At 34.0% G+C, this 26078-nt stretch overlaps 1 protein-coding gene across 1 annotated transcript in view; it reads right to left on the bottom strand.

Annotated features, from left to right (window-relative positions):
• CNBD1 (cyclic nucleotide binding domain containing 1) overlaps positions 1-26078 on the bottom strand; it is a 621665-nt gene that overhangs the window by 253806 nt on the left and 341781 nt on the right. Inside the window, 1 exon segment of the mRNA XM_044683798.1 lies at positions 14897-15090. Within this exon segment, the coding sequence (XP_044539733.1) occupies positions 14897-15090 (194 nt within the window).

Genomic DNA, 26078 nt, shown 5'->3' with positions numbered 1-26078 from the left:
AATTATCATATATATATATATATATATATATATATATTGGACTTTGCCATTTTCTTCTGATTTGAAGGAAAAAAAGAAGAAGAATGACAAACGTGCCAAATACCTTATTGTAAGAAAAGGTATGGCTTTCCATTACTGATTGAACCAATAGGTTCTCTTACTATTATTACTCTTAAGAGGTGACTAGGAAAAAAAAAACTGAATTGCCTTATTGCTTTCCAGAACTTGAGAAGAATAAACTCTTCAAAGTCCGAGACAGGTGTGAGGGGCTTCTCAATTCTGCAGTTTAAGGAAACTGCTTGTCCTTAAAAACTGAGCCACTTTTCTCAGCAACCTCCACTGGGGGGTAAAAATGTGCAAAAAGAGCTTGCCACTTCTTTAATAGCCCCAGAGTAGCAGAGAATTAATTTTGTCCAGCTGGAGAGCTTTTTGACTCTACTCCCTTACAAATTCCATTTGTGGCTGATTAAAATCTGAAACCCTATAATTTCATCAAGTGGATTAGAAGGCCAAATTGATTAAGAGTCCCCTGGCAAACCCTCCACTATATCACAATGCAGCTAAATGCTAAAAGTTTTTCACTAAGATTGGGAAGACAAAAAGACTGAAAAGGAGACAACCACAGCTCGGATGGATAGGATCATAATAATAGACTCTAGAAAGGAAAGAGAACTATTTAATCAGGAGAGATAGCCATTATCTTGCATGCTAGAACATGCATAATCTTTGATCAATCCATTTTCCCTATATTTTATGATCTCTAATTCTATACTTCATTCTTAAAGCAGTCTCTATTCCCTCCATTCCTGAATTATTTTCCCTCTCACTCCTGAACTAGCTATGCTCTCCTTCTCTCTTTTAACTCCTTGGTGAACTAGTTTTATTTATATCTTCTTTGATATGAATCAAATCTAAAAATTCTCAAAAGGTGAAAGTAACACTAACTTATTTTTTAAAAAGCTTAAAATTTTTAAACAATAATTGGGATGATTACTCTGTTTCTTTCATGAAATATGGGCCAAATCTAAGAATATGAAATATAAGAGTGATCACAAAATCCTACCTTAACCATGAAAATTACTGACATATTCAAGATGAGGAAGGAAGAAAGGAATGATAATTTTTTCAAAGAAAATAAAAAATAGGGTAACATTAAACTTTTGAGTAATCAAAGCAGTACTTGGGGGGAAATGATCAATGAATAAAGTATATATTTAAAAAACAAAATGCTGCAAAAAAGTGTAGATAACCAGAATTTCTAAATAGAAATTTAGAAAATCAAAGATATAAAAAAATTTATTCTCCAGTGATTTGAGAGAAGGGAAGTAAAAAAAGAGTATAACTAGCTTATCTGTGATAGAGTGGGAAAGAATTGAGTATCAAAGAAAATAGAGGCCATTTTAAAAATGTCATAAAGTGTAAGGGAAAATGGATTGATAAATGATTATGTTCAAATAAAAATAATTTAGGAGTTCATGATCATGGAAATGAAATACTTGTGGGTAATGGCAAGATCACCTCTATCTTGTTTTTTAACAAATTAAAATAATTATGAGCTTTTATTTCATACGTATCAGCAAATATGATCAAATAAAAATGGAAAATATTAAATTAGACAGGCAAAAACCTTTTTATGGAGCTGTAGGTGGAAAACAATTTGGAACTGTACCCCCAAAATAAATAAATTATATATTCCCTTAAACCCATAAATATACTTCCTAGAAATAAATGGGAAGAAAAGGTCCCATCTATACAAAAATATTTGTATTTACAAATCTATACAAAAATATTTGCAGTTTTTTATACTAATAAAAAATTGGAAACAAAGTTGGTGTCTATCAATTTGAGAATCAAACAAAATTATTGTGCTGCAAAAATAACAAATATAACAAAAAATCAGAGAAACTTAGTAAGACTTTTATGAGCTTGATACTGAATACAATAAACAGAACTAGAACAATTTAAATGAGCATAATAATATTATTTTTTGCAAGATTTGAGAACTCTAATCAATGCATTGATCAGTTATGACTTCAGAGGACTGATGATGAAACTTGTCTAACACTTTTTGGCAGAGAGATAATGGACTAAAGTTCTGAGATGCAATTTTAATCATAGTCAATTGGGTGATTTGCTTTGTTTTGTTAATCTTATTTCTTAAAAGAAAATTTTCTATTTGGGGTTCACAGGATGAGGAGATAAGCTTATGGAAAATATGAAAGCTACAAAAGTGTAAAAGACTGTGAATAAACAAAACATCATATATGTCTCCATATGTGTTATAATATTTAGTTTTATATCTTCTTCTGAATCATTTTTGTTTTCAATAAACATACATATATGCTTTTTACATTTTCAGTTCCTAGCACTTTAAAAAATAAAGGTTCATTTATTTAACATATATTAAACACTGAGAAGAAAATAAAAATGAATTTAGAAGGGAATATAATGTCATATAATACAAGTGTGTGTATACATGCACAGAAGAAAAAATGAAGTTCAAATTGGGACACATACAGGACAATACTTTGCTGCCTACTTAATTTTAATATATGCTTTTTAAAAATTCATGTAGTAGAAGTTCATAGTTTCACATATAATCTTATTTTTTTGCTCTTTGCCTATTTGGATATTTGTGTTTGTTGATGAATGTTATCTTTATAGCAAAAATTATACAAAAATATGTAAAATTTACAAAATGATACAAACATTAGGGCATTTCTATGTTTTCTACAAATGTTATTTATATATTATGGAATATATATTTCCCATCAATATTTTCAACAAAAGAAAAGGAAATTAATTTTTTGCAAAGAATTAAGGCCTGATTTTTTTAAGTTATAGGTATCTGGTAGAATAATTCTGTGGTTCAAATGAAATTCCAATACACTTCAATTTATTTATTTTTTAATCATATTAAAGATGGATTTCTTCTTTCTCTCTGATGAGGGCATCATGAGACACATCACTCACCCCACGTCCATTCTGTTTCTTTGTCATTTCTTCTGTTTGTTGAGTATTCTGCCCTTCTACATGTGGAGAAAGTTTTGAGGAGACAAAAACGACACCTGTGCTCCAGACTGCAAGGACTCCTAAGATTCCTCACCAAATATCTCACCACCTACACCAAAGACTAGAACTTTTTTCCTAATGGGCTTTATATTTCAGATTGCTTGCTTCACTTTGCTTCCCTGTCTCTGGCCATTTCCTCCATAGCTTATTAGGAAATTACTTCCTTGTCCTTTTCCACACACTCCCCTCCTGTACGGAATTAAATTAAGGGTTTGACTAAATATGTGAGAATTCTAATATTGTGGTTGCCAATTTAAAGTATTATAGCTCAAGTCAAAATGGCTTTTAATAGCTTTTATATACAAAGAGGTGGAAAGAGTGAAAGTAGAGAAAAACAAAAGAGGGTAGAGAAGATGTTGTAAGGGTGAAAAGTGGGTTTTATGGGTTCAGTATATTAAAGATGGTGACCAGAGGATTGAACTATTATCAATCCTCAATTAATAATAATCTCAAATCAAAATTGACTTTTATGGAAGTTTATTTACATGAGAGAAGAGAGAGAGGAAGAAAATAATATCACTGATTAGTTCAGGTAGATCTTAACCCTCAGCAGAGGGTTAAAGGGCCTGAGACCCGGAGGTGAATGGAGCAAACTTCACTTGCAGAGTCTATATAAAAGGAAGTTTCTTAATAGAAGTTCAGGAAGATTCAGTCTTTAAACTCACCATGTGGAACAGTATCAGTCATGAACCAGCAAAGCTCCCTTAGGTCCCCTTCACCAAACCAGAAGCAGCCTCACTCCCTCAATTCCTTCTTTTAAAGGGTCATGTATGCGTCACTTCCAGTGCCTTCCCCTAGCCTGTGTGTCCAATCACAATAGAAGCTTTTTCATAGAAAGCTTAAGGGGTAGTTGGTTGATTCTGATTCATTACTCACTCTAGCACACATGGGTTAGGACCTCCTAGGATTGGAAGGTGCTCTTACCTTTGGTGATTAAATCTAAAAATGGGCAGTGCAGATTTAATCTAATTATCACAATGTCTAGCCTATCACACTAAATATTGCTCCAGTGCTCAGCTTAGCCAGGCAGGGCTTGTTAACCTTCTACAGGAGAATTCGGTATTCTACCCACATAGCCTCCTCCTCGAAGAGGGGAAAGTCTCTCCAGAGCTAATCTCTCTCCAAAAGCCAGGAAAGGAAAACCAGCTACTCAATCACCCAAGAAACATTCCCAGAGCCAAGGTCCCAAGTGGAAGCCAAGGTTTAAATCCCAAGTCACCTCCTGAAAACCACTCCCGAAGATGACCTGCTGAAGATGACTTCCAACTGAGGAAATTCAAGACTTTTTGTAGTCACTTCTTGTCCCTTCTCCTTTTCACAGGGGCCAATCACAGCTTCCAAATTTCCTAGCACAGCCCAGGGGGCAATGTCTGTGGGATCCCCTTCTCATCTTGTGAAGGTGTAAACTCTTATCATTGGCCTCTGTAGGTGTCAACTTTTATCAAAGAATTCACAAGTTTCTGATTAAAAGGGTGGAGCTCTCCAAGTAAGTGACTTGTGAATTCTATTACTTGATCAAAAAAAGTATTAAGTAGGGGTTAAGTAAGTGTTAACTCAAATAAACAAAGAGAATAAAGAATTTCCTTTCACATTCCCTTCTTTCCATTTCCAATATGATGAATTAGGATCAAGTTACCTCTGATACTTTTCATAGATATGGTGTATTAACCTCCTTCTCAATGACCCTACTCATAATCTTAGTAATTTTCCAGAGAAAAGTGTTCCTCCCAGGTTACCACTCCCCCATCAGAATGCAAGCTCCTTAAGGGAAAGGATTATATTTGTTTATTTTGTATTTGGTTCTTATCAGGGTAATATATACACATATGTATAACTATACATATATGCACATGCATACATACATATGTACATACACATACATAAATATACATACACATATATAATACTATACATGTAAGGCTTTTTTATTCATCTATAACAATGAAAATGAGAAATTCCTTAGTACAACAATATGAATTTAATATAACATGCTTTTAATACTACAGTGACATAAGAATACTCTAAACTCTGGTCCAATAGCTAATTAATCCCAAATTAAAATGAGAATGTTTCCCAATATGCTAACCAATCCTCCGTTCCTTATTGTACTTACTTTATTTCTTTATTTTCAGTTATCATCTTTTGACTCCTATCAAATTCTTCCCTTATATCCAGTAAACTGCCAAACAACATAATTTCTCCAAGATATCTCTCATTTATGCTCCTTTTTCTCCTTTCACACATCCATCAAGCTAGCTTAATCCTTCATCATCTTCTGCCTAGACTACAGTCCTTGCCTTCATTACAATTCATCATCCATTTAAAAGCAAGTGCAATTTTTCCTAAAGCACAGATCTGATCACTTACCATCTAATTCATTAAACCTTTATTTAGTGCCTTTTGTGTGGCAAGAATTGTACTAAATACTGGAGATACAATTAAGAAAGGTAGTCTCAGCTCTCAAGAAGTTTACAATCTAATGGGTAGAGGACAGCACACAAAAGAAGGCAGAAAAACAAGAGGTGTGGGGAACAGGACAGCAGGGAGTACCTGGCAGGGGAACAACTTGTTCCTTTGAGTTGAATCCAGGCAGAGTAGAAAATGGAAAATGAAGTGAGTCCAGATTCTGCCCTCTCTAAAGGAAGATATTGGAAGGAGTTTGATACTCTACCCTACAGCCCTCCAATCCAAGGGGAGAGGAAGTGGTGGAAGATGATGTCACTCATTGTTTAAATTAGCAGATTAGGGGCGATGGTTTTATGCTAGGAGGGTAATCTTGTTCTATGAAGTTGTAATCAGGCAGAGCAGAAAATGCAAAATAGAGTGAACACTTCTATTCAATTAGCCCCAGATGCTCCCTATTCATTAGTCAAATAAGCAACAAACATTTATTAAATGATTACTACGTGTCAGGCACTGAGTTAAGTACTGAAGATACAAAGAAAGGCCAAAAAATGGTCCTTGACATCAAGGAGCTGACATTCTAATGGAAGAGATCAAGCATGCAAATAAGTAAATCTATAAAAGATGTGTGCAGGGTCAATGAAAGGTAATTTTAAGGAATTGGTGGAGTCTGAATGCAGATTGAAGCCTATCATTCCTCACTTTATTTCCTCCATGTATTTTCTCTAGAATAAGTAATATATATCTCTTTTCATAATATGGAAAACATGGAATTATGAATTGTGTGATAACACACATACAACATATATCAGATTACTTGCCATGTTGGGGAGGAGGGAGGAAGAGAATATGGGCCCCCAAATGTCAGAAAATAATAATTAAAATTGTATCTACATGTAATGTGGAAAAATATATAACAGTGAAACTTTAAGAAAAATAATCTTTAATTGAAAAGTACTAGTATTATGGGGCAAGAGGGATGAGAGATTTAGTATCCTATGAAGGAAACAGCAAATAGGTCAGTATGGTGAATTAAGGAACTTGTGGAGGGGAATAAAAAAGACTGCATAGTTTAAAAAGGAACAAGATATGATGGGCTTTAAAGGTCAAACAGATCTTTTTTTTAATTTATCCTAGATTTAATAGTTAATCAAGATTCCTATCTTCCGACAATTTACTCCCCTCCTCATATTCTACAATCCTACAAGTACTGTTCTACTTGCATAATGCCACTAAACACTAAATTCCTAGATACTACTAAATACTAAATTTCTCATCTCTGTAACTTTTCAAAGACTTTCTCCTCACATTTATAACTCTCTCCCTCACAATCTTGAACTTTTAGAATCCCTAAATATCTTTAAGATCTAGCTTAATCAGTCAGTCAGCATTTAGTTAAGGTCTACTATGCGCCAGACACTGTATTAAGCCTTGGGGATACCAAAAGAGGCAAAATAAAGGCCTGGACATGAAGAAGCTTATAAAATAATAGCCTCTAGGACCTCTTCCAAGAAGTATTTCTTGATCCTCACCTTCATCCCTCCTCTGAGGTTACCATTGATTTTCTCTGGTTTATTTATTTATCCTGATTTTTATGTCATCTCCATCACTAGAATATGAGCTCTTTGAGGACAAAGATTGAGCACTTGTATTTCTTTTTATCTTCAGAACTTAGCACAATACTTGGCACATAATAAACACTTTAATATTGTCAGCTGAACAATTGATACCAGGCATAGAACAGCTTACAGATTTAGAAGTAGATCCAGCATTTTTAGTTTACAGCTGCCAGCTTTTAAATAGGGATGGACTCTGGAGTATATATCTCCAACAGAAACTAACATTCATATAATTCACCAATGGCACAGAATTTTAGTTTTATAAAGAGGAAGCTTTGGGGAATGCTATCAAGTATGGAGTATTCTAAAGCTAAACAATATATACCCAAGTTCGTACAAGTAGTCTCACCATGGCTCACTTTCTGACTAGCACTATGATTACCTAAATACTATGTTTATCCACGAGCATAAGTGAAGGAATTTTTTTTAAATGTAATAAACATTGCTAAAAATGGCAGGAGAGGATAATGAGTTGTCCTGGAAGAAGAGAAGATAGAGGTTTAAGTTCCACCTCTGGGATATACTAACAGCAATTTGGGGCAAATTGCTTAACTTTAGCTGGCTCTAAGAAGTTGGCTAAAATTTATGTCGATGGAAAAGAAATGTTCATCTCTTAGCAGGAATTTCCTCACATGGGAGTTCCCTATATCATTGAAATCACAGGTCTTGTCCCTAGTCCTATATGCCAACCAATGGGGATACAAATCTAGAAAGACAGTCTCTCCTCTCCCTGAGCTAAATGGATGACACAAGGCATAGAGAAATAAAGAAAAAAAATACCCTACCTTGTTTCTCTTCTCATCCTATTTCTCAGAAGGGTCCATGCATTAGGAGAATCCATGCATTAAGACAGTCCCCATGATGGCAAGAAGACTACTATGTACTATCAACCAGAGCATGAGGCAGGGAAAAATGGGAGATGAAGTATTCTTTTCAAGGGACAGTAAGCACACCATTGTAGCTGGATTGTAAAACACAGAAAGGAGAATAAAGTAAGAAGAGAGCAAGTTGCCCACCTTCCTGCCAGGTGGAATCTAGATGGGTTTATAGCCAGGCAGGAAGGGTCAGTGAATAGGGAGAGGAATCCTTTGGTGAAATAAAGGATGTCAGTTTATTCTGTGCCCTTTTTCATAATAGTTTCATTTTTCATTAATTTTATTTTTAGGATACTTTGATGAAGAAAGTGGAGTATTAACAATTTTTTAGTTATCTGAAAGATTTTTAGAAACTTGACAAATTACAATACTTTATAGTGACCAGAAGTGACAGTATTGTATTTTCAAGAAATGAATGTGTACTTTCAACTAGGTTTTGTAAAAGGACTATCCTTTGTTAAAGCAGATCTAATTCAATCAGCCAATAAACATTTTCAGTGCCTGTTCTGACATTTGCCTTAGAAATTGCGTGTTCTGAAAAGTTTTCTGTTTCCAGCATAAAATAGACATGTACAAAAAGGTTACAAAGGGAATTTTGTTTTTTCTTGGAAAAGCAAATTTGGAACTGATGATTAAAACACATTTTAGATTTTGTAATGGACTATCCTTGTTCAACTTGAAATGCAATAATAAAATCAGCATGACTTCCAGATCCCCAACCATCTTTGAACATAAGAAACAGCAAGGAACAACCATACTTTGAATTGTAATATTTGGAGATACCAGGGAGAAGTTCCATACCACCTTGTAAACAATTCCATCAGATTACATATTTACAAAAATATCTAAGCAATAAATCTTGAGCACTTCCCCTACTCAACTCTTGGCCTGGGTGACTTTTAATATATGAAAAAAATTTTATTATATTTTCCCAGTTACATGTAGATACAATTTTTAATTATCATGTTATGACATTTTGAAACCCATTTTCTCTCCCTCCTGCCCCACCCAAGATAACAGATAATGTGATATAGGTTGTACATGTGCTCTCATGAAATACATAATCATCATGTTATGAAAGAAGATAACATATTGCTCACATTAGAGAAAAATTCATGGAGACAATAAAGTGAAGAATGGTATGCCTCAGTCTGTATTCAGATTCCATCAGTTCATTCTATGGTGGTGGATAGCCTCTTCATCACGTGTCCCTTGGAATTGTCTTGTACCAGTGGTTCCCAAACTTTTTGACCTACCACCCCCTTTCCAGAAAAAATATTACTTAGCCCCCTGGAAATTATTTTTTTAAATTTTAAAAGCAATTAATAGGAAAGATAAATGCACCTGTGGCCATCATTGTCCCCCTGGATCACTGCAGCACCCACCAGGGGGCAGTGGCACCCACTTTGGGAATCACTGTCTTGGATCCTTGCATTGCTGGTAATAGTTGTAGTTCACAGTTGATCATTGTACTTTATTGCTATTAATTGTGTACAATGTTCGCTTGGTTATGCTCTCTTCATTTTGATACACTCCATGTAAGTGTTTCCAGGCTCTGTGTGTTTGTGTGTGTGTGTGTGTACATATGAACATTCTGTTCATCATTTCTTACAGCACAATAGTATTCCACCACAACCATATACCACAACTTGTTCAGCCATTCCCCAACTGATGGACATCCCTTCAGTTTCCAGTTCTTTGCCACCACAAAAAGAGCTGCTATAAATATTTTTGTACAGGTGGATTCCTTTCCTTATCTTTGATCTCTCTGGGATGTGGATCTAAAAACAAAATTTCTGGGCTAAAGGGTATATACAGTTTTAGGGCCCTTTGGGCATGGTTTTAAATTGATCTCCTTAATGGTTGTATCAGTTCACAGCTACACCAAGTGTATTAGTATGCAAATTTTCCCACATTCCCCCTGTGGGTGAAAAATCCCCTACTCCCTTATAGGAGGATTCGATTTTAAGGTTAGCACTAGTCTTGACATAATAATTGTAATTCTAAGATAGTTAGGTAAAGTCATGATTTTAGTGGGCTATTTGTGATTATTCTAGTATAAGTATTAAGGTTTTATTTTTTGTTGTTTTTTTACAATAAAATTATTTATTCATTTAATACATTAAGTATATACACTAACAGAAAAAGCCTATCAGACAAAAATAAGATTTTTGATTCAAAATTCATAAAGTTTCTCTTTGGGAAAAACTAATAAATTTACATTTGGTAACTTTCTTTGCAAAGTCAAGTTAACGGCAGTAGTTAGACCAGGTTTTTTATTGTTTTGTTTTGTTTTGTTTTTTAACCCTTACCTTCCATCTTGGAATCAATACTGTGTATTGGTTCTAAGGCAAAAGACTGGTAAGGGCTAGGCAGTGGGGATCAAGTGACTTGCCCAGGGTCACACAGTTAAGAAGTGTCTGAGGTCAGGTTTGAACCTAGGACCTCTCCTATCTGGGCCTGGCTCTCAATCCACTGAGCCACCCAACAGCTCCCTAGATATTTTTTTAAATAAGTTAATTTATTTAATTAATTTAGAATATTTTTCCAGGGTTATATGATTAAGGTTTTGAATTAAGTAAATAACTACTTTAGCATAGGCCTTAGTGTCAGCCCCACCCTTCAACATTGCTATATCATGCACCCTTAGCAATAATTATGGTCTTGAACTTGTGATTTAGTATATATGTCACTAGACCTGACCCAAGGTCCAAAGCCTGCTACTCCCCAAGACCACCCACTATTATCTTTGCATCATTAGTCCAGGCTCACCTACTCCCCCCTTTTTCATCTAGTGACTTTCAAGTCATTACTACGTGACTTCTTCTACCAATGAGAAGTATTTCCTGATTATTTCAACGAATTCACATCTCTCTATTTTTATCACTGTCTTGGATTATTTCATAAATTGTAATATTCTTGGGGTATAAAAGAGGTGCTCTTACAAGGCTCGGGGTCTTTTGGTCTTGACCAGAAGTCTGGCTTTATAGAGCCCTCTTACAACAAACCTAATTCTTTATGGCTTGGAGATTTTCATTTGCATTCCTGTGCTTAGAAATTATGCAATCCTCCCTACATTGATTATCTTGAATAGGATAATTTCATAAAATGCTGGCAAGACTTATATGAACTGATGCAAAGGGAAGAGAGCAGAGCCAGGAGAATAGTGTATTCAGTAACATAAAAATTGCTACTTCATTGGAATTGGTTCCTTAAGTTCGGAGGCTATGTTTTTTGGCTGTTTGTATGCCCAATGTTTATCACAATGTTCGACATAGGTAATCACTTAATAAGGCCAAGAGACTGACTTGCAAATTAGGAATTATAAAAATAATGCAATATAAGAGATGTAATCAGAGAACTTCACGATTGAAAATAAAAGATTGACTTGTCATTTGACCAAGTCAGAAATGAAAGACAACTGATGTATGACCTATATCATCCACTGGTTTCCTTGTGATGTCAAGATCATTTGAATAAGGTTCCCAATATTTTAGGTTGATCTCTGGTAGCAAATTCATGAGAAAACATAAACAAGAGTCACACAAATAGACACCTGGGGAAATGCATTTAAATCCACAGCACTGGATAATAACAAAATGGATGGGATCTTTGGGAGATTGGAATGTCTGAGAAAGAAGAGTATGTTGCAATCTGTAGATGGGGGTAGGTGGGAGGAAAGGAGTCCCAGTAAGGAAATTATAAAAGAACAGACTATTTTTATTATATGAAAATATTTTAGGTTTTTATACAAATAAAATCAATGTTGCTAGAATAAGAAGAAAAATAGTCAAAACATTTTAATGAATCATCTCTGATAAAAGCCCACACTATGAAATGTGTCGCATTTTCAAGAAATAGAGCTACTCTTTGATTAATAATTCATCCAAAGATATAAATATATAGGTTTAATTATTTTAAAAACACACACACACGAACTTCTACCTATGAAGAGTGTTCAAAATTTCTCATCAAAGAAATGTAAATTAAAAACACATCATGGTAACAACCATCAACCTGACAAGATGAAAATGTACAGTGGAGTTCCAGGAAAATATGTACTAATTCACTAACAGAGAAACTGAGAATTTGTCTAAGCATTTTGGACATCCATATGAATTATACAAGTAGTAACTATTTGAATTGAGGTGTGACTGATATTTTATTATGTCAGTTATAGCAATCAGTTATAAACGTGAGTCAAAATAAGTAATGCATTATTTGTGAAAATTTCATATCCTATTTTGTGATATCATCATAGAAATTGTTATGGTAAACCATTCCTGTACTTAACTGAAAAATTATTCTCTCTTCTCTAGTGATTTCATTCCATAGGTTCAGCTGCCATCAATATGCAAATGACTCCCAAATTCATTTATCTTTAGCCATATTGTCTCCCCTGAGCACCAGATATATATCCGGCTTCCTAGAAATTTCCCTTGGATATCAACAAGTCTCTTTGAAGAGGTAGTTTTAGACTTAATATAAGGGTGAAACTTTATAAAAAACATAATGCTAACATAAAGCGGGCTGCCGGCAGAGCCAACTGATTCCCCCCTCATGAGCTCTTCAAAGAAGTTCTGAATAATTGATTTAAATATCCTTATACTGTTGGAACCACTACCATCCATTTGCCCAGAATCACCACCTATATCTCATCCTCAACTCCTCACTCTCATTCACTCCACATATCCCATTATTTTCTAAATTACATTGTTTCACAATATATTTCTTATACATCCCCTTCACTCTCTTCACCTAGCCTCAATTCTAATTGACTCTCATCTCCTCTTCCATGAACTTTTACAATAACCTCCTTACAATAACCTCCAAATTAGTCTCCTTCCCCAAAGTCTCTCCCCTCTTCAATCCATCCTTCACTCAGTAGCCCAGCTGATTTCCCTTGAGCATAGAGATATCTGATCATGTTATTCCTACTCAATAAAACACACTGGATCTTGATTGCCTCTAGGATCAATTATACTCTCCTCTAGTTTGGCATTTAAAGTTCTCCAAATCTTGGCTCTGCCCTATCTTTACAAGCTTTTTGCTTTTCCTTCTCCTCCACAAACTATTGTCCAGTCATATTGACCCCCTTGTTTCTCACATACACTCCATCTTTGATTTTGCATTTCCCATCTCTCATGTCAGATATGCCCTCTCTCATCAATTTTGCCTCTTGGAAATTCCCATTATCTTTAAAGATTCAACTCAAGCATCATCTTCTACAAGAAATCTTTTCTGATCCAAGGATATAAATATATAGGTTTAATTGTTTAAAAAACACACACACACGAACTTCTACCTACGAAATTCTCCAATTTGAGCTTTTAGTGATTTCTTTCTATAATACTCCCTGAATTCACATATATACATAAAACATATACATGTGTGCATTCTGTAGAAATACAATTATATGTGATATATATGAATACTATATATTATATAATTCATATTTACTACATATTCATACATATGAATCAAGGGACATTTTAGAAAGGTGGCACCAAAAGAGTATATGTGTGTATATGTGTGTGCATCTATACACTGGTATTTATCTATCTATCTATAGACAACTGTGGGGGATATATATATAATTATATATGTACATTTTTTTTCTCCAATGAAATATAACCTTCTTGGCAGCAGTGTCTCTCCCTTTTGATGTGTATCCCCAGCACTTAGTATGGTGCCTAAAATATAAAAGGTCCTTAATAAATGTAGAGGATTGAATGATGCTGGACAGAGCAGGAGTCTTATTGAGAAATAGATTAGACATATTTTGCTATCCCTTTAAACTCAGATTCTGTGAGTCTAGACCATATATTTTGAGTTTATATTTCCTTTTGGTTTTCCCATTTTTGTTAATGACCCTAAAATATACTTCTAGTGTACCATCTCTACTAAACCTCACACCCTAAATCATAAACTATCACAATTTGAGAGAACCTTAATAGCCATCTAGTTTAACAGATATTTGTGTTAAAATTTTTTTAAATAGTTTCTTCATTCTTTTTTTCTCACAGATCCTTTTAGCTATCTTGTGAAGCTTATGGATCCCTTCTCAAAAATGTTTTAAAATGCAAAAATTAAAATACATAGGATTACAAAGGAAACCAATAAAGTTCAAGTAAAGTTATCAAAAATTTATAAACAATTTTACAGACTCTGATTTAAGTAGCTCCACTTTAAAACATACCTGTTTAATAATCATCCAGTCTTTGTTCAAAGGTTACCAGTGACAGGAAACTCACTATCTCCTGAGACAAATTTGATACCTCTAATTATTATTATTTTTAAAAATTTATCAATATCAGATAGGAATCTGCCTCTGCAATTTCCATATTTTGATACTAATTGTTCACTCTGTAGTTATATGTAACATATGTTACCAGTCTTACACATGAAAAACCTTGAAGATAGCTAGCTAGCTAGATGCTGAAATCTTAATTTCTCAGGCTAAATTCCTTTAATTCTTAACTTTCCTGAGTTTCAGTTTCTTCATCTATAAAATGAGGGAATTGAGCCAAATGGATACTCAAAAAATCCCTTTAGTAAAACATCACTAGGCAGAGATGAATGGTCAAATGAGTTTTAAGCCCTAAAAGGGCATGTATATTGTTTAAGAACAAAGTAGACAATGAAAACCTTACCCATGACATATGTTGTTTAATTCAAATATAAAACTTATATGACTATGTATAATAATGAGTCAAAAAAGCCCACTCTGATAATATCAGACATGTAAATGATATAACCAAATTTCAGATTTAGTAATCACTATAGAACCTGTAGTTTCAGAAAAGAAAAAAAATGTTCAATAACCCAGTTCTCTCAAAATTATCATTACCTTATCAAGGAGATCTGGAGTTGTGTATCAGGACAAGTTTAAACCATTTCATAAAAATAAATGAATAAAGTACTCACTGGATTTAAGAATTGATATATAGCGTCATAATCGGCCATTGCACTTTCATCGAAAAAATCTTCTTCAGATTCACATGGCGAGGGTGTCAAACTCTCAAAATCTGAAGGCTCTAAATGAATCATTTTTTTGTATGTTCTACACTGTGGCCGGACAGTGCCTCTCAATATGACATAAAAACCATCATGTGCAATTACTGAAAGAAAATTAAAGCAAAAGAAATTGAATATTAAAATTTAATTCCCCAGGTCATCTCCTATGAATGTTAAAAATGAATGAACATTTATGACTTTTTTATTTTAATTCCTTTATTTATGCTATTATGCTATGTAATATCAACAATACTTTCAAATAGGCACACAGAAATAATTCAAATGATTGTCTAGAATGCTAATGGCAAACGCCAATGATGAAACAATGATGAAGCGTTGAGCTTAACTGAACCACTATCTGTTAATTGACCTTGTGTTGCTGTCTTCTGCTTTGTGAATTTGTACATCCTATCTCCAATACTTATGAAAGAATAATTTTCAATATTCTACCTTTCTTTCAAGGCCAATTTCTGGTACTAATTCCTATGCAAAGCCCTTCCAAATCTCTCCTTTCCAAGTTAGTTATAAGTGATTTTTCCCTCCACAAATCTCATATTCCTCCATTTGCCCCTTAGTTCGTGTTAACAGTCCCATTCTCTAACTCACATTAGAGTGGAAATTTCTTGTCTTGTATCAGATTATAAGCTCCTTGAGGGCAAGAACATTTGTTGACTACCAGGGGCTGAGAGGAGCCATGATACAGGATACAAAATGCCAGCCTGGCTGAGAATGAATACAAAGTCAAGCTGACCAGCTATGCGGCCATGCATAAGCTACTCACTCTTTTTCCCTTTGTCCTTATCAGTGTAATAGTGATAATCATTCCACTAGTTACCTCACAGGATCATTGTGAGAAAAAACAATTTGCCAACTTTATATCACTCTACAAATGTGAATTGGCATTATAGCAGAAGACTGTATTACAGTATGAGACTGCAACTAGGATACAATTAATAAATGTCAGATGAAATAATTTAAAGCTTTGGAGATGAGTGGAAGTTAAATGGAGGCATTGAGACACCAGATAGAAGCTGGTTGGTAGCATGGGTAGCTATGTTAAAAAGAGAATTCTCAAGAAAGATTAGTTTGGACTTTGTGGTCTCTGAGGTCCCTTCCAACTGTGAGTTTCTATCTCTGAATAATACATGCAACTTCCTAAAAAATAAAAAATAAAAACTCATTAAAGCTATCCTACTTCTTCCAAACTCTGTTCTCAATTCAGTGACAATATCTTGATCACACAAAATAATCCGCATTAATATCTGTATCATTAGCTCTTTCCCTAAACCAAATAACCATATGAAAAGTCCCCTTTCCTTAAGAAAAACTTTAAGGAATAAAATTAGTGGTAAGAATGACAGGACAATAACAAAAATATTTTGGGTCACTATTCTTAGTCTTTTAGTTCATGCCTTGTATTAATTCTTAAATTTTTTTTAATTTTAAAAATCATATTTTACCACAAAAGTGTTTACTTAATTATCTCTACCTAATACTAGCCCTCTATGATAAGAACATCATTTATTCCATGTGAACTATGACATTCTACAAAGGTAAGAAAAATAGTTAGAGGCTTAATTGGACTTGGGGAGTGTCTATAATATTCAAGTAGCTTCCAAGTTACCTTTGGTAAAAAAAAATTAATTAAAATTTAAAAAAGGCAGTCCATGTGGAATAGGAGCTACTTAGACACTGATGGATTTCCTACCACTCTTTAGTCAATACAGATGTCTAACAGGGCACATCACTGTGACAAATAAAGAAACAACGGGGATGTCACCAAATGAATTAATGCTACATCTTTACTGAATTGAATATCCTTTCCATGGAATTATTAAGGAAATTTATTTTATTAAAGGTTATATGGTCTATGATATCTCTTTTCACTCCAGTCCTAAATATGAACCACCCAAATGAACAGAGACAACTTTGTCTCAGAACCTACTTTTCACAATCATGCACAAATGAAATTGTTTGAACTTCAGATATGAAACTTTTTCTTTCATTTTAAAAATGAGTAAAATGTATAAATAGTGCCTTCTGCAGATTATTGGAGAGTTTTTTTGTTATTTTGTTATTAATATAAAAGTAAGATCTTTGGAGTTGATAATTGGATGCATCTCTGCTCTTACCAAAGTCTTATGAAAGGTAGTTAACCCCTCAGGCTCTCAGCATCCTCATCTGTAAACTGAAAGAACTGAGCTAGAAGATTATTAAGGTTCCTCCTCCCCGCCTTTCTAGCTCTAAAATTGTTTCTTATTCCAAAAACAATTACCTTGACTACTAAAAACTATCTTAATATGTGTTCTTGAATAACGCATTTCTGAAGTGATTTTCCACTTAAATGATTAAATGTTTGTAAAAAATGTACACGTTGTGAAACAATGAATTGAATAAACAAGCTTCTGGATATTATGCTTTAAGAAAAAACCCTACTCCATGTTATTACAGATTAAATTATTACATAGTTTGGACAAAAAGTTATAAATTAACATTTTATTGGAAGGATTATAAAGCCATATATAGGTACATATTTATTTATTTGTTTGTTTATTTGTTTATATCTACAAAAATCTATATGCATAAACACATGAATATATATAACAGCTTGGGAACACAGAGGATAGAAAACTGGACATGGAGTGAGGAAGATAGTAGCTATGATAACTGACAAGTCATTTAACTCCTACCTCTGTTTCCTCAACTTTAAAATGGGAATAATTACAGTATCTACCTTGCAGGATTGTTGTGAAGATCCATTGTGATAACTTTTGTAAAGTGCCTCTCATAGTGCCCACCACATAGTAAGTGCTATTTAAATGTTTATTCTCTTCCGTTATATATGTAAAATATAACAATCATGTATTATATAATAAATAATGCATAGTGTATAATATATACTCAATATATTTTATATATGTATTATATGTATGTAAATACATTTTAATTTAACAATCATTTATTTGTTATGTACTAAGGCACTGTTTTAGATCCCAGAGATCCAAAGACAAAAATGAAATAATCAATGTCCTTATGGAGTTTACATTATATATTTTACATGTATGTAGATGAATACAAATACAATAATAAATTAAATAAATAAAATGATTTCTGAGAGAAAGGAACACCAACAACCAAGGGAATCTGGAAAGACTTCTTACAGAAGACTTCTTATATTCTTGAGAATTTTAAAGGAATAGAGAGACACTAAAAATGGAATTTAGGTAGGAAAATATTAAAAAAAGATTCTAAAAACACGTGATTTAAAAAAAAGCAAACTTTATCTTTTAGTGTCTTTTTCAGGGCACATTTCCTATTCTAATTTCTTGCTCCCTTTCTCATATAATGAGTTGTAAAAGTGGTCACAGACACAGTCATATAGCATCATACACTTGTATCTTATGTTTTCAAAGCACTTTACATACATTTTCCTATTTGAGCCATACAATTAATCTATATGGTACATGTATAATTAGAGTAGATGAAAAGATTTAAAAAATTTTACGAATACAGCAACTAAAGCTGAAATGGTTAAAATTATTTGACCAAGATTTTAGAGCCGTAGTTGGGACCAAAAGAGAGATTTTTCTTTTTCTCTATATCTAGCACCTTTTCTATCATGATTATGTATCTTATTTTTAAGATATCACATTACTTAGAAATATTAAAGGCAACTGGGTGGAAAAATAAAGAAATCAACCTAGTATATAAAATAGAAAAAGAGAAGATCCAATAAAGGGGAAGAAGTGGCATTAAGATGAAAGCCAAGAGAAAGCAGAATTACTCCCCACCCCAAAAGCACACACACACACACACACACACACACACACACACACACACAGAAAAGAAAGTATCCAAAAAGCAAAGGTTATCAACACTGTAAAATTTTATGAAAAAAAGTTAAGAATTTTTTAAAAGACCATTTAATCTATTAGTTCAGAGAATATTGTTAAATCTGGAGACAACACTTTGTGTTAAATGATAAAGCAGATTGCCAAGGGTTTAAAGTGAGTAAGAAGAAAGAAGGTAGAAACGTGCTGTAGATAGTTTTCTCAAGGAGTTTAGCTGAGAACAGAAGGTGGTAGAGCATGATAGCTAGGGGTGGGATTAGTGGGATCAAATTCCTTAAAGTTGGGGGAGAAATGAGGGTCCTTGGATGGTAGACAGGGAGAGATGAAAAATTAAATAGAGCATGGGGATATAACTGTGCTCTCTTTTTTTAAAAAAAGTAAAATACTAATTTTAAGTAGTCATAGAGTATTGTCAGACATTTAAGGTATTTCTAACTCTTCATAACTCATTTAACTTGGTAAAAATATTGGAATGGTTGGTCATTTACTTCCACAGTTCATTTTGCAGATAAAGAAACTAAGGCAAATAGGGTTAAGTGACTTGTCTACAGTCACACAACTAGTAAGTAGTGACTAATACTAGATTTGAACTCATGAAGATGAATCTTCCTAACTCATTTAGCTACTCCTGTTCATGGTTTTATATATGTCATGTACATACATACTTTACATTCAGTATATATGTAAAGGATTCACTATTTAATAAATCCATTATAATTTGGTGTATAGAAATGAACTATAATCAAATGAAAAGAACATCATTTATTGTGTAATATTATAAAGATACCAGGCATTTGTGATATTCAATGGAATAATTTCAAGATAGAGAATGAGCTATTGAGTTTCAAAACTGAGATTTCTTTTACATTAATTTTTATGAATTTTTCTTTGTGAACTGATATTTTGCATAAGAAAATGATTTTCAGTTTCATCACATATATTGTATATGTGATATTCATATAGCATATAAATGTGATATATATGTATATATATACATATATATAACAGTATTCTTTATTGGAATAATGTGCAAATTTAGTGTGTGTTTATTAGATGAATGGATATTACCTAGAAAAGGTAAATCATATGGCAAAAAACAAGCATATAGCAAAATGAATTTCTCCTATCTTAGATCTAAATAAAAAGATCGGCACTCCCTAGTTTTAAATAGTTCTACCTCTCTCTTTTATCTTTATAAAATGAACTTTTTTTAATCCTCTCATTTATGCCACTTTCGTAAAATAGATACCATCTTCTACGGCAGTCAAAAGATTAAAATTTACATTATATATTTTCAGGTCAGCACCATACTGAGGATATATAACACTCAAAACTACTAGACTGTTGACAGATAACAGAGGGAGACTTACTCTAATAATGTATTTTACAGCAGAACTGTTCCAACACTAGAATAGATCATAAAAGCTGTGGTTGGTTTCTATTATCCATCATCCAAGCAATGACACTTCAGGTTATCCATCACAAGAAGAATGACACTTAACATTATACATCATCTTTGTGATGGCTCTCTGATGATGTACATCAAAAAAGTAGTGTTTCTTTGGTAATTCACTATTGCACAAGTTTAGCTTATAGGAAACAGAATCTTTGTTCAGAGAAAAAAAATACTTACTAAATGCATGCTCCTTATAGACAGTGTCTATTTTCATCTTTGTATCCTCAATGTCTAGAGCTCATTGTTTTGTGCATAGCAGGTGCTTAATAAACATTTTTTAAATTGAATTGCCTTAAGAGTCAAAGGAACTCTTTCCAGACTGGCAAATACAGTACTAACAGGCAAATATCTTACTCACTATCTACACACTGAAATAATGTCCTTGTTTTTATTTTGCTAGTTTTATTGCTGGTGGATATATGTCCCTGGTCAGAGTAGATTATAATATCCTTGGTAGCCAGGACCACATCTATGCATTACCCTGGGGATAGGATTCTATCAGTTATTCTACCAGATACTTAGATTATTTAAGATGATTTGATAAATGTGAACTGCAAGGTATAAACTTTGGAGAAATTTAAATAAAGATTCTCATACTAAAAGGTAGGCTTGAATGAATTAAGGACATATTAGTGGCTACTAAAAAGGAAGACTGAACAAGTGTTTTTTGCCCAGACTAAGAACATTTTTCTTAAATCAAAAAGGCAGGAAAGCAGAAAAACAAAACATGTTAGAAAAGTATTTCTTTTAAATTATATGAAATCTTATGATCAATGAGGTCTGGGGTGGAAGAGAGTGATTGTACATTTTAAAAGTGAAATGAGAAGACATATGAGATAGTCAACTTTCCATCCCTATGGTTATGTCCCAGAATTTTGCAGAGAGAGTTCAAAAACTCTGAGGTCCCTACTCTAAGAATCTATTTCTTTGTTAAATTGTTGAAGAAGGGACTTCTGGTTAAGATGGCAGCAGAGTAAGGAGCAGCTGCTTGATCTCTCCTAATTGAAGCATACAGGACTCCTCAAGGGGACATAAAAACAAATCCAGACAAACAACGGAATCTCACAACAGGGGGCAACATTGAAGGTACGAGGAATCGGGGCATTTCCATGCTATATAAAGGGATGAAACAGCTCTCACTAAAATGCAAGAGGAAGAAGCCCCGCCCACCCCCCACACCACGTACAACACCAAGGTCAGCGCACAAGAGTTAAGTTAAGTTAAACACAGGTTTGGGGCACCCATTAAGACACTGGCAGCTCCAGGGCTTGTTCCTGAGAGCAGCAAGACCTAGGACCCCAAGAGGCTAAAGAACGTGCACGAACTTTGAGCTCAGACATTGAGCACAGGAGCAGGTACAGGCATTGCCCTAGGTGCAGACAAGGATCTCGAGTGCAGGCTTGGACCTCGAGTGGGAACCCTGTGCAGACGGGAGCACAGCTGTGGAAGCAGTGCCCCAAGACTGCTGAAGGACCTTTAGGGCAGAGGGGCAGACCAGGGACGACCAAGAGGCTGGACCCTGAGAAAAACGAGACCTGAGACCTCGGGAGCCTACAGAGCGCAGACAGACCCTGAGTGTGAGGCCAAAGCTCAGAAGGTGCAGGTCTAACAATGGCAAGCCAAAATCCGGAACCCCAGAAGAGAAAGATTATCAAGAAGAACTCTGTAACAAACAGGCAATCATATCAAAACCTTCCCAAAATAAAGAAAACTGGTCACAAGTTATTGAAGAGTTCAAATCTGAGATGATAAGAAAGATGGAAGACATCTGGCAAGGAAATAACAGTTTAAAGGCAGAATTTTGCAATTGGAAAGTGAGGCTCAGAAATCAAATGAACTGATAAGCAAATTGAACACCAGAAATGACCAGATTGAAAAGGAAAACCAAAAGATTATAACCAAAAACCAGTCTCTAAAGGCTAGAATTGAGCAATTAGAAGCTAATGATCTCTTAAGACAGCAAGAACAAAAAAAAACAAAGTCAAAAGACTAATAAAATAGAAGGAAATATGAAATATCTCAATGAGAAAGTGACAGACCGAGAAAACCAGTCTAGAAGAGACAATTTGAGAATCATTGGTCTTCCTGAAAAAGTAGAAATTAATAGAAACTTGGACTCCATACTAAAAGAAATTATTCAGCAAAATTGCCCTGAAGTTCTACAACAAGAGGGCAATATCGACATTAAAAGGATCCATAGATCACCCTCTACACTAGACCCAGGAAAGCCAATACCCAGGAATATAATAGCCAAATTCAAGAGCTTCCAACTAAAAGAAAAATCTTACAAGAAGCCAGAAAGAGACAATTCAAATACCAAGGAGCACCTATCAGGATCACACAGGATCTGGCAGCCTCCACGCTAAAAGACCGCAAATCTTCGAATATGATATTCAGAAAGGCAAGAGAGTTGGGCCTGCAACCACGGATCAACTACCCATCAAAACTGACTATATACATCCAGGGGAAAGTATGGGCATTCAACAAAATTGAAGATTTCCAAGTATTTGCACAGAAAAGACCAGGACTAAATGGAATGTTTGATATCCAACCACAAAAATCAAGAGAAACATGAAAAGGTAAATAAGAAACAGAGGGGATAGAAAGAAAACTCATAATTTTTTAAATTTGACCCATTCACTGCTTTAATAAGATCTAATTATCTATATTTCTATGTGGAGAAATGCTATGTATAATTTTCTGTAGTGAATTCTATTCACTATTATAGTATTCACTATTATAGCAATCAGAAGAATAATTCATAGGGAGTGGACTGAATACTAAATGGCCTAAGATGACATGGAGGATGGGAAAGAGGGGGGTGAATAGCAGGGGACACCAAGAGAAACTTGAGTGAATAAGAAAATAAGATATTCTATTATACACAAAGAAGGAATGGGAAGAGGAGGAGACAAATATTACTATAACAAGGAAAGGAAGAGAGCATTAAGAGGTAATATTTAACCTTACTTTCAGTGTAATACACCCGGAGAGGGAAGAGTAGCTATATTATCCATTGGGATATAAAACTCTATCTAACTTTACTGAGAAAGTCAGAAGGGATAAACCAAGGAGAACAGGGTAGTGGGGAGGTCAAAAAAGGGAGGGAAGAAGAAGGGGGAGGGAATTCATTAGGCCTTTAAAAATAAAAAGAGGAGAATAATAAGGGAGGGGATAGAAAGGGAAGTTAATCAAGGGAGGGGATAAGCGATACTGGCTAAAAGCAAACCACTGGTTTAAAAGGAAATAGTGTAAGAAGAAGGAGTAGGACTAGGGGAGGATAAAAAAATGTCAGCAAATGCACAACTGATAATTATAACTCTGAATGTGAATGGGATGAACTCGCCCATAAAACAGAAGCAACTAGCAAAGTGGATTAGAAACCAAAATCCTACCATATGTTGTCCACAAGAAACACATATGAGGTGGGTGGACATACACAAGTTTAAGGTTAAGGGCTTGAGCAAAATCTTTTGGGCATCAAATGAGAAAAAGTAGGCAGAAGTGGCTATTATGATTTCTGACAAAGCCAAAGTAAAAATAGATATGATTAAAAAAGACAGGGAAGGTCATTACATCCTGATTAAAGGCAGTATAAACAATGAGGACATAACACTGCTCAAAATGTATGCACCAAGTGGCATAGCATCCAAATTCATAAATGAGAAACTGGCAGAGCTCAAGAAGGAAATAGATAGTAAAACCATACTAGTGGGAGATCTAAATATTCCTCTTTCAGATCTAGATAAAACAAACCAAAAAATAAATAAGAAAAAGGTAAGAGAGGTGAATGAAGTTCTAGAAAAATTAGATTTAATTGATATGTGGAGAAAAATAAATGGGGACATAAAGGAATACACCTTCTTTTCAACTGCACATGGTACATTCACAAAGATTGACCATGTAATAGGGCATAGAAACATTGCAAACAAATGCAAAAAGCAGAAATAATAAATGCAACCTTCTCAGATCATAATGCAATAAAATAATAATTAGTAACGGCACATGGACAGGCAAATCAAAAACTAATTGGAAATTAAACAATACGATCCTCCAAAACCAATTAGTCAAACAAGAAATCATAGAAACAATCAACAATTTCATTGAAGGGAATTACAATGATGAGACATCCTACCAAACTCTGTGGGATGCAGCCAAGGCAGTAATCAGGGGGAAATTTATATCCTTGAGTGCATATATTAACAAATTAAGGAGGGCAGAGATAATTGAATTGGGCATGCAACTCAAAAAACTAGAAAGCAAGCAAATTAAAAATCCCCAGATGAAAACTAAATTAGAAATACTAAAAATCAAGGGAGAAATTAATAAAATCGAAAGTAAAAGAACTATTTAATTAATAAATAAGACTAGAAGCTGGTACTTTGAAAAAAACAGATAAAATAGACAAAGTACTAGTCAATCTAATAAAAAAAAGGAAAGAAGAAAACCAAATTGATAGTATCAAAGATGAAAAGGGAGACCTCACCTCTAATGAAGGGGAAACTAAGGCAATCATTAAAAACTATTTTGCCCGATTATATGGCAATAAATATAACAATTTAGGAGATATGGATGAATATATACAAAAATATAAACTGCCTAGATTAACAGCAGAAGAAATAGAATACCTAAATAATCCCATATCAGAAAAAGTAATTGAACAAGCCATCAAAGAACTCCCTAAGAAAAAATCACCAGGGCCTGATGGATTCACAAGTGAATTCTATCAGACATTCAAAAAGCAAATATTCCCAATACTATACAAATTATTTGGTATGATAAGCAAAGAAGAAGTCCTACCAAATTCCTTTTATGACACAAATATGGTACTGATCCCAAAGCCAGGTAGATCAAAAACAGAGAAAGAAACTACAGACCAATCTCCCTAATGAACATAGATACAAAAATCTTAAATGGAATACTAGCAAAGAGACTCCAGCAAGTAATTAAGAAGATCGTCCACCATGATCAGGTGGGATTTATACCAGGAATGCAAGGATGGTTCAACATTAGGAAAACCATCCATATAATTAACCATATCAACATTCTAACAAACAAAAATCACATGATTATCTCAATGGATGCTGAAAAAGCCTTTGACAAAATACAGCATCCATTCCTAATGAAAACACTGAAAAGTATAGGAATAGAAGGACCTTTCCTAAAAATAATAAACAGTATATACCTAAAACCATCAGCAAACATCATATGCAATGGGGATAAATTAGAAGCCTTCCCAATAAGATCAGGAGTAAAACAGGGATGCCCATTATCACCTCTATTATTCAACATAGTACTAGAAACACTAGCAGTTGCAATTAGAGAAGAAAAAGAAATTGAATGTATTAAAATAGGCAATGAGGAGACTAAGCTATCACTCTTTGCAGATGATATGATGGTATACTTAAAAAATCCTAGAGAATCAACTAAGAAGCTAGTAGAAATAATCAACAACTTTAGCAAAGTTGCAGGATACAAAATAAATGCACATAAATTATCAGCACTTCTATATATTTCCAACACATTAGAGCAGCAAGAGGTAGAAAGAGAAACACCATTTAAAATCACCCTAGACAATATAAAATACTTAGGAATCTATCTACCAAAACAAACACAGCAATTATACAAAAACAACTACAAAACACTTTCCAAACAAATAAAACTGAATCTCAATAATTGGAAAGCCATTAATTGCTCATGTGTAGGATGAGCTAACATAATAAAAATGAACATTCTACCCAAATTAATTTACCTATTTAGCGCCATACCTATCAAACTACCAAAA

This window comes from Gracilinanus agilis, chromosome 1 (genome assembly GCF_016433145.1).
Source record: "Gracilinanus agilis isolate LMUSP501 chromosome 1, AgileGrace, whole genome shotgun sequence".
Lineage (NCBI taxonomy): Eukaryota > Metazoa > Chordata > Mammalia > Didelphimorphia > Didelphidae > Gracilinanus > Gracilinanus agilis.
Note: the sequence above shows the minus strand (reverse complement) of the source record. Positions and strands in the feature narration are given on the sequence as shown.